The following is a 13,213-nucleotide window of genomic DNA, read 5'->3' as shown; positions in this document are numbered from 1 at the left end:
TCTTTTTGTCGTTTTAATGCATTGTGCATAAATGTTGATACCTTTTCCTGTTCATATAGGTTCGAGCCAAAAATACACAATGCACCAAATATATAATAGTTTAGGCTTAAGTTTGATATTGAGGTTTTTTTGCATGTATATACCAAGATAGACAGCGAAACAATGAACAAAACACCTCAGGACACGCAAACATTTGCTGCATGACAAACTGGAAAGGAAATAGCAAACTATTTTATTCTTCGGTTTTCCTATGTACAGATTTTTTTCTTATTGTTTTGAACAATTGAATGATATCACACAACAGAGAAAGAAAAATAAAATTCATTAAACACTTTACATAAGTACATTTGGTATCATAAACACAGCTCATCAGATTTGCATGAGAAGAGAAAATGAAAGATATTCATGGTTTTGGAAGGACCAATAAAGAGTACTATTCTGGTTCCCTTTGGAGGTTTAAACGTCTGCAGAAGCCTTTTATGCTCATGGGTGCGATGTATGCTTATTTCATGGACAATGAAATGTCACGTTTTTATACTGATACGTGCGCAGGAGCTGGATATCGACAGCTGGATGTCATTTTTTACTTCGGCCTCTAGGTGGCAGCGTTGCACAAGGCGCGGAAATCTGCAGGTGGCTTCGGTTTAGCAATGAAATGAAATCCCTCTCTCCGTTTTGACCGATCATATAAAAAAAATCAACTTTTATTTTTTTTTTTATCCTGTTAAAACGCAGTGTTTTTTCCCCCCTTTAGGTTGGACATGTCTAATACGCTGCGGGTGGGCGTAGCCTCGCAACTGTCGTTTCTGTACCCATCTCATTATGCAACCTGTCTTTACTTTGCACAGACGTTTATTAGAACGCTCGAGTTGAATAATGTGTTTGTGGGCTTTCTGTGTGGGAGTTAATGGATGTCGTCACTGCGGTGGTCATGGCCGAAACTGGGTTTGCTGGGCGCGTAGGCCGCCGGATGGGGGCCGTGCTTAAACCTCATTTTGCTGGGTGATGTCGGCAGAGACGCTGTTGTACTCGCTGGCTCGGGTGCTCATGCCCAGGTACTGCTTGAGGAACTCGCTGAAGCGCTTCTGGTTGTTCCACTTGCGCGCAGACTTGCGCACCCCTATGAAGCCCCCGTAGCGCTTCTGGAAGGACCTGCCAGGGTCCATCAGCTTTTTGTACCCGTACTTGCCCTTGAGAAACCCTCCGAAGCGCTTGGCCAAACTGACGGCGGCCCCACCCTGATCGCTCTCTGCGTCATTGTCCCCTTCGCTTCCGTCCCCCACCTCCTGGTTGTCCTCCTCGGACTCTGCCGTCTGCTGAGAGCGGAAGGTGGCGCTGAGCTGGGTCGGCTGCTTCTCCAGGCCCAGGGCCCTGGCCACGTGGTCGAACCGCTGCAGTGCCCCCGGATACAGCATCCCACCATCTCTCTGCTCCAGGGGCAAAAGGTCTGCCGCCTCCTCGTCGGCCCTTTTGATGACGCCGCCCCCCATGGAGAGAGAGGGCACCCGCGACTCCTCCACGGCGCTGCGACAGGCCTCCCAGGTGAGGCCGGGGACGACCTTGCCGTGGCATTCCACTAGACAGACCTGTTGCACAGGGGGAGAGAACGGAGCGGGTGTGACCACTTCACTTTTACTCTTTCACTCTTTCTCCTCGCCTCGTCCTTCCATTCCCATGCGGAGCGCCTGCAAATAGCAGGACACGCGTCCTCGGCGCACTTCGTTCTGACAGTTCAATGATGGCCCCCACACCTAGAGGGAATAAGGGACTCAGCAGAGACGGAGCCCTTTATAATTGCATGGCATCAAAAAAGCATCGCCCACACTGGGAAATTGTCACTTTGACAAATGGGGGGCGAGCAAATCGAGAGCCCGAAACAAATTAAAGCGCAGCCCCATTGTCACTCAACACAAATAAGGCGTCAATGACTAAAGAGTTTTTTTGACGTGAATTTATTTATTTATTTATTTATTTATTCAGTCCTTGGAGATCAATTAGAAATCAATTAACAGCTTTCGCTCCAGGGGAGGGCGAGCCTTGACGGAGACGGGAGCAGAAAGCAGGGAAACACCCCGGGGGGGCTCGCTGCGATCACGACCGGAGCCTCTTCTGTTCCATCACTTTCTGCCACCGGCCCCACCGAGCTACGCTATTGTGCCTCTACTTAATTATGCGCCGAGATAATTGAATCTCGACATCTGTTTAAAGTTGCGAGGCGATCTTTAACCAAATTAGCACCCTGTCCCACCGAGGCCCTCCCCTTCACCCGATCACAGTTGCTGGGCCCGTCTTCAGAGCTACTGCAGGACCTGCGTACACCTACAGTGCCGCTGAAGTACTGTACGTCCCGACGGGTTTCAGAGGGATACGCAGAGCATGTAATTTATTCACTCCAAATGCACTTAATGAACTGAGCAGGCTGAGCCTAATCAATGAAACTAATGGGAAGATGAAGTGATGCCGGCCCCCATCTGCTGAGATGATTCATTGATTAAAGCAATTCGCCATCAGCTATGAGTGGGCCGGCCTGACAAAATAAAAGTAAAGTCTCACCAGGGTGCTGAACGCTTGATCTTTGGACAGCAGCTGGCTACAGAATAGACAGTCCTTCTGGCAGTCCCCGCGTCCGGGGACACACAGACAGAGCAACACCAGCATCCAGAGAAACGTCTTCATGATTCGCTCTGTCCTTCAACAGAACAGGGACAGAAAGGGAGGAGTCAAAAAAACCAGGGCGACATTAACTGTGAAACCACAGCGAAAGTCACAAAGTCTCCATCTCCACGCACCAAAGTGCGCATATCATTTCAACCCTGCTGCAAAAGTCATTAGTAAAAAGTCATCATTTCTGTTAACCGAGGTCTGAATTAGCGCTTGTGGCATAATGAGACTGAAATGGAGAAGAATGGTCCCTTTTTGAGGTCTGTCAAAGTCACTGTCTTCACAGGGAATTAGACATCTATTCCAAAACTCCTTCCGCATGTTTCTTCTCAGTCGTATGAGAACTATTGTTATGACTTTAGAATAGTTTGAAGGTCAATGAGATTTATAATGAAGCTATGTTTCTTACAAATGCAAAAAAAAAATCCAGATAAGCATTGGAATCAGAATAACAACTGCATTTTGATAATTTGGTGTTGGGTGACACTTGACATTTCACAAATTTCTGATAATTAACTCGCTAGCTGCAGATTAGCTAACTCGCTAGCTATCACAAGCTATCACACTCTCTGTCCCTTTTTCTTAATTAAATTCAGTTATATCATTTTCAGCAAATTCTGAACAATATATTATCTTTCAATATTATCTTTCATATATGTAGCAGTCAGGTTGTAAAAAAGGATCCAATGTAATTGCAGGCGCTTAGCCGAAAAGATGGCGCACTTATCACTGTCCATTTCGTCACCTTCCTTTCCATTGTTTAACACCCTTTAGATAAGAATTGCACTTAGAACAGAACTTTTATAGCAACCAAATGGTTGCTGACCGTCAGTATCCTGTTGCCATCTGTCAATAGACAGATTGCACAATTTCTCATCTCTACTGAACGTGAAGAAGAGCAATGTTGGTTTCGAAAGTGTGCAGCCTGAACTTAGTGTAACCTTCCTTAATGTTTAAGTAATGAGCCATTGACAACACTAATTAAAAAAAATCTAGGTTCTTTGCTATACAAAGTTGCAGTGTCTTGTTTCAATTCATCCAGTTGGTGTAAAATGTTGAAATGGACTATTGTGCTAATTACTGGATCTTTTTAAAAAAAGGGGGATTATTCGGGTAAAAGACCAAGTTACCGGAAGGAACACAGTTCTTCAGTTGAATTTTATTGGCTAGTTTATGACTGAGAAAAAAAAAAGACTTCTAAATTAATTTTTTATTACTTATTAGCATTTCTTTGCATACGTGCTGCAGCAAGTCAAATAATTGTAAATAAAGTTTGTACTCTTTATCATATGTTTTCCACGTACGGGAACTTCTTGAATATAATGGGTTAATAACCATTAATTGCTGCGCCTGTCCCAACATTTCTGAGCCATGTGAGGGGTTGATCAATATAAGAGGTCTCCACTGCAGTAGACAGTAATTCATTCAAAGTTCTTTTTAGCGTTTCATTGGAACATGTTCCCGTTCATTTATGGTGTTTTCTCTGGAGACCCAAGCTACCTATTGCCAAACATGGTAGCCTAGGCAAAAGCAAACACACGACCAATTAAGCTTGAGAAAGTAATGGCCCCCCCGAGTCTGCGGCTCATTTCTCCGCTGATGCTGACATAATCATAGAGCTCTAGGCTACCAACTATTGGATGGCTGCATGCACCAGTCATCCCAGGACGTAATCGCCATTTGAGTACCATTAAGCAACTGCTGTGGCGAGGCGTGCCAGGGCTCAGACTGCCCTCGGAGAATTGCTGGAGTGATTCATTGTGGTTTGATATGCCCACTCTTGAAGGATTCGGAAGTGTGTGCGCGGTAATGGACGTGGCCTCTGCTCTGTTCTCTGGTAACCGCAGTGATGGTGTTGTGTACGTACGTTTCGATGCAGTGGGCAAAATGGTTTGTAAAAATGTAAACAAGTGGAGTCTGAAGGACCTATTTTCATACGCATCGACAAGATGTGGGATCGATTTTTACGAGCCGCAGGAGTGACCATGAGGGCTTTTAGCATGTCGTAATTAATTCCAGCAGTCCTCATACTGAGGTTCGAAAACCTGCCCTCAAACCTCTGATGGGCAGGCGGAGTCCACCACCAGGACAATTCAGACAACCACGCCCAGATGGCGGGCTGTCAGTGAGGGGTGTGCAGCTGGACAAATCCCTGATGCAGAAGCATCAAAGCGAGGCCGATGAAGGTCACAGGAACAAAAACAGTGGGCAAAATAAAAGTGAAGTGATCAGGTCCAACTAAAACTACCTTAAAAAAAAAAAAAAGATTCCCTAGACTCTGGTGGAAAGGCGAGACGGATTTGGATTGACAGCCATGAAACCGGCGTGGATAAACCGATCAGAGGAGCGTTCGGTCGCGTTCATGTGCGCAATCCAAATGAGGCAGGATATAAATCAACTTAAGATCTGGCTTCAGGCGAGGGTGTTTCAACAGAGTGCGGCGCATCAGCGAAAAAGCCGCGTTCTCGCGTCGGCCACGGCTTAACCAGCCCTCTCGCGGAGAAGGTGTGAACGCGGCCATTTTCACGGATCCAGACGTGAAGTTAAAAAAAAAAAACGAGAGAAAGACGAAACGACGAGCATGCTGCCTAGGTTCTCGACCCGACATTTCATTTTTAAAATTGCAACCCGTCAAATCCGATCAAAAAATATAAAAACGAATAACCGCAGTTGCGAGCGAGCGGCGAGCGCCGGAACCCCGACGGTAATTAATTCTGTTCATCTCCATGCATTACGGTTGCCGAGCTGTGACGTCCCTCCCAGACTCTCTCATTAACGGCCTACGTATTGAAATGTCATTCCGCTCGCCGCAGTGCTGCTCCTGTTTTGTCAGAACGTATTTGCTCTCGCGACAAACAGTGCCGAAGGTAATTGGACGGGAGGCGTGGGTCTGGAATAAAGGGGGGTGCCCTGCTGCTTCGCTAATGCAGTAATCCCCGGCGCCGCGTTGCCTTTTCTGTACCTCTTGACCTTTGTGGCCCCAGCCGCTTTCCTTGTTCTTCTGTGGGTCCTGCGACACAATGCTGTGTCGGTGGCGCCCGGCACGGCTGCCTGCAGCCCTCTCGCCACCATTCAGTTTTACGTTGGGCGAACGTTTTTGTGGAAATGATGAAATCTGGATCATATCTCAGCGCCGCAGCGACGCTTCAAAGACACGAGTGCAAGTTACAGCACGGCGTGCTCATCCTACGTTCACCTTATCTATCGACTCAGTCGCACGGCAGCCGTGGAAAATAATCTGCCTCCAAAAGGGTGGAGCGGCGGAAGCGGCGAGCTTTGAATTCTCCGGCCCCCGGGGGCTGCACGAGTACTGTCTAATCACCGAGACCCCCGCCATCCTGTACTACAGCGGTGCCTGAGGGGGTAAACCAGCGTAGAGCGTGTTTGGCCCCTGTTGCAAATCACATGTCGTCATTTATAACCCCCCCCCCAAAGAAAAATTACCCCCCCAACAAAATCACAGCTTCGAACACACTCCTCTAATCCCGCAGAGCACCTCCACAAGCAGCCTTGACAAAAGGGAAACAAATCAGGTATGAAATAAGCCCCTGTTCAGGCCGACACTCGTGGAGAAAGCGCAGGAATTAAATTGACTCGGATTAACTAACCGCGCCAAAGTCTTCTGGGTTAATTGCTTGTGCCCTGTGTGAAATCGTGCCATTGTCAGCATTCTGGTCCCGAGATGCATCTTCTTTTATTTTATTAAAATAAAGACGGCAATTTGCCTTTTTTTGGAGGGACAACGCATCGTACACTCAGATCTTCAGAGACAGGTGCAGTCTCTCCAGTAGCGTTTCTCCATCTCCTGGAAGGGCACAGGTGGAGGACCAGTGAAACCGATTATTGTAATAAACTGGGAGAGCCGAGCAGGATTGATTTTCCTGTGACAAAATCAATGTAATGAAATGTAAAACACACGCGCCTGTCAGTGGGAAGCCTTTCGTCATACTGGATGCCGAACGAAAAACAATTTTTGCTGAATCTGCAAAGAGAAATTGACTTTTCCCGGCACTGAATGATTATGCAGTAAAGGCATCGCACCAGACAGGGAATCTATTGCAATTATGGTGTAATTAAAGTGCCACCATGATTCATGCCAGGTTAATATGAATATTTCCGCATAATATTTCCTTATTATTAATATGAATTAAAATTTATTTAGGAACCACATTTAAATTGGCAGATGGGTCCGTAAGTTTGCAAAGAATAATACAGCAACATTAAAGGATACATGTATACATGCATTAAAATTAAAATGCAATAAAATGAATACTATTGGTAAATAACTTGAGAAACATAAAAGACTATTCCTAATGCCAAAACTCCACACAAGATGCAGCTTTAATGAACTGATATTGAGTTTTTCCGAGCTTATCTCCAGACCTGGACTCACCTGTGCTACTGGGCGGTGGGGAAGCTGGTCCTCGGGTGCTCACCGCGTCTGATGTGGCAGTAGACTCCCGGCTACAGCCTCTGTTTGGAACAACTAAAGTAGATACTGTTGCACTGCCTTCTTATAAACACACCCCTCACGCTGGCCCAGCCCCTGCCTCCCCTTCCACAACTGTGTGGCAGAGAGGGTGGATGGAGGAAGAGGGAGCGCCGGCGACGCAGGGGGACGGACAGACACACATCACGTCGCCTATTGCGTCAGACATTACGCTTTGTGGCTGCAAAGTGCCGGTCCTAAAAATATAGGAGCCATATTTTTTTATAGAGCATGCGCAGCCCTCCTAAAACCACCCTACATTACGCACCAGGTACTGGCTGAGACAATGGATGTGCTTTTGGACTTGCTTTGTTGAGAACTTGCTCCGAAACACTGCAAGACACGCACCCACGCTGCAGATAAATGCTCTTTAACCCGTAACAACAAACTATCCTCATACTTGCTCATCATTGCCTGGTCACCTCTGCGGCCATTAAGCACTATCCACTGGAAAAAAAATAATCCATTATCAGGGAATTTTGCATATTCTGGATTTTTACCAGTTCAACTATATTAATTTAAATTAGGGTCTGAATTAAGCGAGTACTGCAATGCCAGTGACAAATTCTGCTGCAGGTCAGGAGGATGGAACAAATGCTCTAAATGTGCTTTTCTGCTGCGTGCATCAGTCCTCAGAAATAAACAAGCCCCCAACAAACAAAATGAAACCCATCAGGAACCCACAGACCACAGAACCAAGGCTTAATGGCTTTTTATTTATTTAATTATTTTTTTTAGCATTTACTTAGCAAATATAAAAAAATTACTATTACGCAGTTCTCGAAAAAAAGCCAAACCATGTTCACCATATCATGCTCATCATGACCAACTGCTGATTAGATGACCACAGAACCAAATCTGACTGACTTGACTTGACAATAATGATTCTTCTGATTTTGTATGATTTTGTATTTTCAGCAAATAAATTGTTAGATGACAACACCTGTAGTTTTCATTTAGGAATGATTCTTTGTTTTAAAATGCCAAGGAATTAAGAAATTAACGAAAAAGAACATTTTATTGTGGCCTCTTCATGTTCATTTCCAGAATAGGTTTAAATTATTTAAAAGGCCGAATTACAATTTTATCCAGTGTTAAATATACTTTGGATCTATTATTAATTTGATAAAGTTTGTATTTTAAGAAGCAAGTTACATTTAGATGGGATACCAAACTGATCCTAATTTGTTGATGAGTCACAGTCTTGAGCGGTAAAGACGTGATAACAGTAGTCCATTTCTAACCTTGTTTGTCTCTTATTCTGCTGCCCATTTAATCTCAATTAACAGATAACGGTCAAAAAACGTGTACCACAGATTACAGCTAATCAAATACTTGAACTTCCATGGGATCCTCATTAACTAAGACCAAGATGCAAAAAATGAGATTCAATTTACCCAAAGTCGCTAATGAATAATGATGTACACTAATAACATGACAGCTAATGGTCCATGCTCAATCACATGGACCAATCATTAGCATGGCTTATTTTTACAGTCGGGTCATTATTTAGTCTATTTGTTCAAATTTGTAATAAAGGGATAAAGAATGATTGCAGTCGTCTTTCAAATGTCTTAGGGTTAACACTTTTTTTTAGTTTTTGTACACATCCAATTAATAAAAACAAATCTAAACAAACAACATGTATGGCATGAGTATGTCCTTGGATGTAATAAGATATCAGATAGCACATCAGGTTGCCAGGTTAGGGCAAATATTGATAGCTTTACATGATTATACATTTTGGAAATTCAGGGTAACTGGCTGTAAAAAGAAAATCTGCTTGTGTGTCCCTTTGAAATGCAGCAAAAAGTTTGTTTCTTCAAACATTTATGATCATTGTGCTTATTTCATCATGTAAATAATCATGAAATATTAAATTATTGCTATAGACTACTATTCCATCAATTGGCATTTACATTTACAGCATTTATTAGACGCCCTTATCCAGAGCAACTTAAAATCAGTAGTTAGGACAGTCAGGACAGTCCCCCTGGAGCAACTTAAGTGTCTTGCTACAAGGTCTTCTGGTTCATAGGTGAGTGTGTTACCCACTAGGCTACTACCACCCTAGTATTAATATGGTATACTAAAATATGCTATTATACAATCTGTACCCTGCATTACTAAACAATTAGACAAACAATTAGACAAACAAAATAAAAATATTGCATTGCGTAGTAAATACTTTTAGAAGTTTGTTAGCAGATATGGGCAATTAACATTTCATCCTTGCCAAATTGCCTATGTTGTATTTACATTTGTTTTGTGTGATTTGTATATTAGTCATTTATTGGTCAATATAGCAGACATTATTGTCAATATATTAAAATTAGGGAAAATGGCTCAAATAAAGACTTTCCTTTTGCCGTTCCAGATGGCGTTCCATTTAATGCAGTAATGAACAGTATCTTATGGAGACCACAAGGGGGTGATAAAAATGTTCAGTCACCAGACAACTCATTTAAAGATTAAACATCATCTTGTGGCATGTTCTTAGACTTTACAACTGAGGAACTGTATATTTATCCATGACTATTTATTTCTTTTTGAAAACCACTGGGCGATTCTTACAATTATCAGTGCATCAGAAAATAATAATTAGCAAAAACTGACCCCAAGCCTTGAGATTACACTATGATGTGCACTGAAATTTATTGCAGTGACATTTTGCTAGATCCACAGCGTTGTACTTTTGACCCTTTTGGCCTTCCATATGAAGGTCAATGGCTTCATGGGCCAGTACACCAGTGACTCTCTGGGATCTATAGAACACCAAATGGTTTATTGAGTCATTTTTAAATTATGTTTCCCTGAAACTACTTTAGCTAATTATTCCTTTCTTTTGTGGCTTTAGTTCGCTTGTATTTTATGCAACAGTGATAATTACAGTTCTTCTGTATGCTCAGTGTTTCTATGCTCAGTAGGATTTTTGTAATAAATCTTGACTTAGTAATGCACAGTTTAGCTGCACACCATGCTTATTTCGCAGTGTAGATACAATACTGCTTGTTCGGTGAAGAGGAAATGATTATAGTTGGGTTTTGTCCCTTTTAAATTGCACTAAATCACTGCACTAAACCACTGTACACTTTAATGATAAAGAATGTTGCAGGAGTTGCAAAGGAAAATGATATTTGTTAACCCTGGGGAAGGGAGCAAATATTTTTTGGGGAGTTTGCTTTAAAATAGTGTAGGTGTTTGAGCAAAACATATTTGCTCATACCAATAGAGAACCATCAGGAATTCCCTCTCAGTTAGTTTTTGGTGCTGAAACATTAAACTCATTTGTTGCCAAATGCTGTCAAGTGGATTCCTGTCCATTGCTACTGCCAGAGGTTAACTGGGATAGTGACCAAGGAGAAAATGTCAATTGGATTGAGTGACTGAAGGCAACAACTGATAGACGACACAGAACTACAAGATCCATTAATTCTGTAGCTCACAGATACGTTCATCTCTGGTTTGACTAACTGAAATTCAGGAAAATTGAAATGTCTGAGGTCACTTACTATTTACCATATTAAAGCATATTTCTACTCATTTTGTGTGATGTTGTGTCACCTTTTTAGGTGATTTGGTCCTTTTTTTAACACCCCTCGCTTCATCATATGTGGACCGTGAAGCTGGAATGAAGGATAGCCACAGCGGACCTGGCACGTCAGCGGGCTGAGCGACTCCACGCCACCCCGTGACTTGTGCTCTGCTGTGCTGACAGACCGTGGCCAGCAGGCATCAGATCAGTGGCCACGGTGAATCATGACCATGAGCCACCCGGCCAGTCCCCCGGCCAGCTGACAGGCTATTTATGGCGCCATGCAGCACATTTCACACTTGAGTAAACGTCATCAGGAATAAGCACTTTCCTTGGGCTCAGCACATCAAGCATGGCTTTAGTGGATATTTGGTATTATAATGCCACAAGTGTATGGGGTCCATAAAATTTTTTGGTCAAAAATTATGGATGACAGGCCTAAAAAAATCTATTCTGAGGGCCACTCCTTCTATAAATTCTCATAGAAGCCTATCTGTTCTATTGATGCAGAGACAGTTGTTCAAAAGTTCAGAAGAACATTTGGAAGTGGAAATTTGCTGCAGTTCATTTATGCACATGGGTGACAGAGGAGCCGACTTGAATCAATGAGTGGAGACCTCAACATAAACTTTATTGTCATCTCTTCTATATATTGTACAGATATACAGAGAGACGAGAAGACGTGGCTCCAGTTTAAACAGTGCAACATAAAAGTAGACAACAAAAAACAGATTCGGCACATGGAACACAATATATAAATAAATAGGACACAAAATATACATTTTAGCTAAAAATGAAGTCTTAAAAAATGACCAGTGATATACACATGTTTACCGACTGTGCAAATAAATAACAGTAGTGATAGTACAGTTATTGGTTTCAGTGCAACATGAAGAGGTAGTCCATATAGCAGCATGTGCATAACAGCAGCAATGAGGTGTAAAGTGCAGAGGTGCAACAGAGTTAGTCCACAATGCGAGTGTGTGTGGGGGGAAGTATGAGCGCAGGTAGTGTGTTCAAGAGCCTGATGGCTTGTGGGAAGAAGCTATCACGCATCCTGGAGGATCGAGACCTGATGCTGCGGTAGCGTCTACCGGATGGGAGGAGTGTAAAAAGTCCATGTGATGGATGTGAGGGGTCAAGCACGATGCAGGAGGCTCTTCTTACAGAAGATGTCCTGCAGCGGCGGAAGAGACGCTCCGATGATGTTACCAGCTGCTCTGATGATCCTTTGAAGCTGCCTGATATCGGCAACAGCACTGTTACCGAACCAGGCGGAGATGCAGCTGGTCAGGACACTCTCTATGGTGCCCCTGTAAAACGCGGTGAGGGTGGGGGGGGCAGGTTGGCTCGCTTCAGCCGTCTCAGAAAGTGAAGACGCTGCTGGGCCTTTTTGGTAATGGTGCTGGGCCTGCGACCCTCTTGTCCCTATGTGTGTGACCTTTATCCTCGGATGACACATGCATATGCTAATGAGATCAGTGTCTTCCGGGATGATGACGCTTCCATGCATGGGTCACACTAAATACTTGTGTGTAATAAAATCCTGTAACTCATATTTCTTGACCTTTCAGGTCTAAACACCTACTTGGAGCAACGTCATAGACAGCATTTCCACCACCACTTAATGGGGGAATATCATTTGGGAAGATGTGTTTCTCCCTGCAGAGGAATTGGAGAACATGTGGCAGAACACTCTTCACCTGTCAGTATGTGACTATAGTTATATTCGCACGGTTATTCCAAAAAGCACATTTTGCTGTAAGTTTCAAGCCTCAAAAAGTGACGACTGCTTCATGACGTTACGTCGGCCTAACAAGAATGTCTGATGTGAATAAATGACACATCATGGAACGCTGCCATCCCCGTGGAGACAACAAAACCCCAAATGAGCAATTATTTATCATTGTGCGGCTAGAAGATGATGATGTGTCCTCTAATTAAGAATGAAAGCTTATTAGAGCAGACATTAGCGCACACCGCACTCTGCCAAAAGCCGATGCCGCTGATTCGTTCTTTTAATCCAGAGGTGCAGGACGGGGAACACGTGAGCTGTTCATTTTTGTCCACGGTTATACATTCTGGGGAGGGAGTTACTAGGCTAAGTCATGGCACTTTAAGAGGTTCCCAGGCAAAAGTTAATTCCATTAATTTAATCAGTGTGATTTGATTCACTAATTAAATACTCATTAGGGGTCGCAACTCATTAAAAGATACCCTGAAGAGAGAAGACAATTTCTGGGGGGAAAAAAAAAAGTTTTTAAAATAGCCAAACATGCTGTGTCTGAGAACTGAAGCACAGTCTTTTATAAACCTACACCCTGTTATTAACTAAGTTAAATGTTTTTTTTTTTTTAAAGAAAGCATTGATTTTATAATTATAGCAGTGAAACAGCAATTACAGATGCGAAGGAGCGTTCCCCCAACCCGGTCTCCTCGTTACGCAAAAGGGATGAGCTCCAATGTGAAATGAAGAGGAAACAGTGGGCCGGGCTCGTGCAGAAGATAAGGGGCTTATCTCTGTTTCT

The 13,213-nt window shown here is 43.4% G+C and overlaps 1 protein-coding gene across 2 annotated transcripts; it reads right to left on the bottom strand.

Moving 5' to 3' along the window:
• Nucleotides 1–50: 50 nt before the first annotated feature.
• On the bottom strand, nt 51–7,204 carry pnoca (prepronociceptin a). Of its 2 annotated transcripts, none has more exons than XM_028991063.1 (3): nt 7,055–7,204; nt 2,554–2,689; nt 51–1,586 (listed from the first exon to the last, which is right to left on the bottom strand). In XM_028991063.1, exons 2-3 carry the CDS (start codon nt 2,674–2,676, stop codon nt 984–986), a joined length of 726 nt encoding a protein of 241 aa, XP_028846896.1. In that variant the 5' UTR covers nt 2,677–2,689; nt 7,055–7,204; the 3' UTR covers nt 51–983. The 2 variants fall into 2 exon arrangements, with proteins under 2 accessions (XP_028846896.1, XP_028846902.1); XM_028991069.1 differs by having other exon boundaries at nt 2,554–2,684.
• Between the last annotated feature and the right edge of the window lie 6,009 nt (nt 7,205–13,213).

This window comes from Denticeps clupeoides, chromosome 1, assembly GCF_900700375.1.
Source record: "Denticeps clupeoides chromosome 1, fDenClu1.1, whole genome shotgun sequence".
NCBI classification, from domain to species: domain Eukaryota; kingdom Metazoa; phylum Chordata; class Actinopteri; order Clupeiformes; family Denticipitidae; genus Denticeps; species Denticeps clupeoides.
The sequence above is the reverse complement of the archived record's forward strand: the minus strand, read 5'-3'. Positions and strand labels throughout refer to the sequence as shown.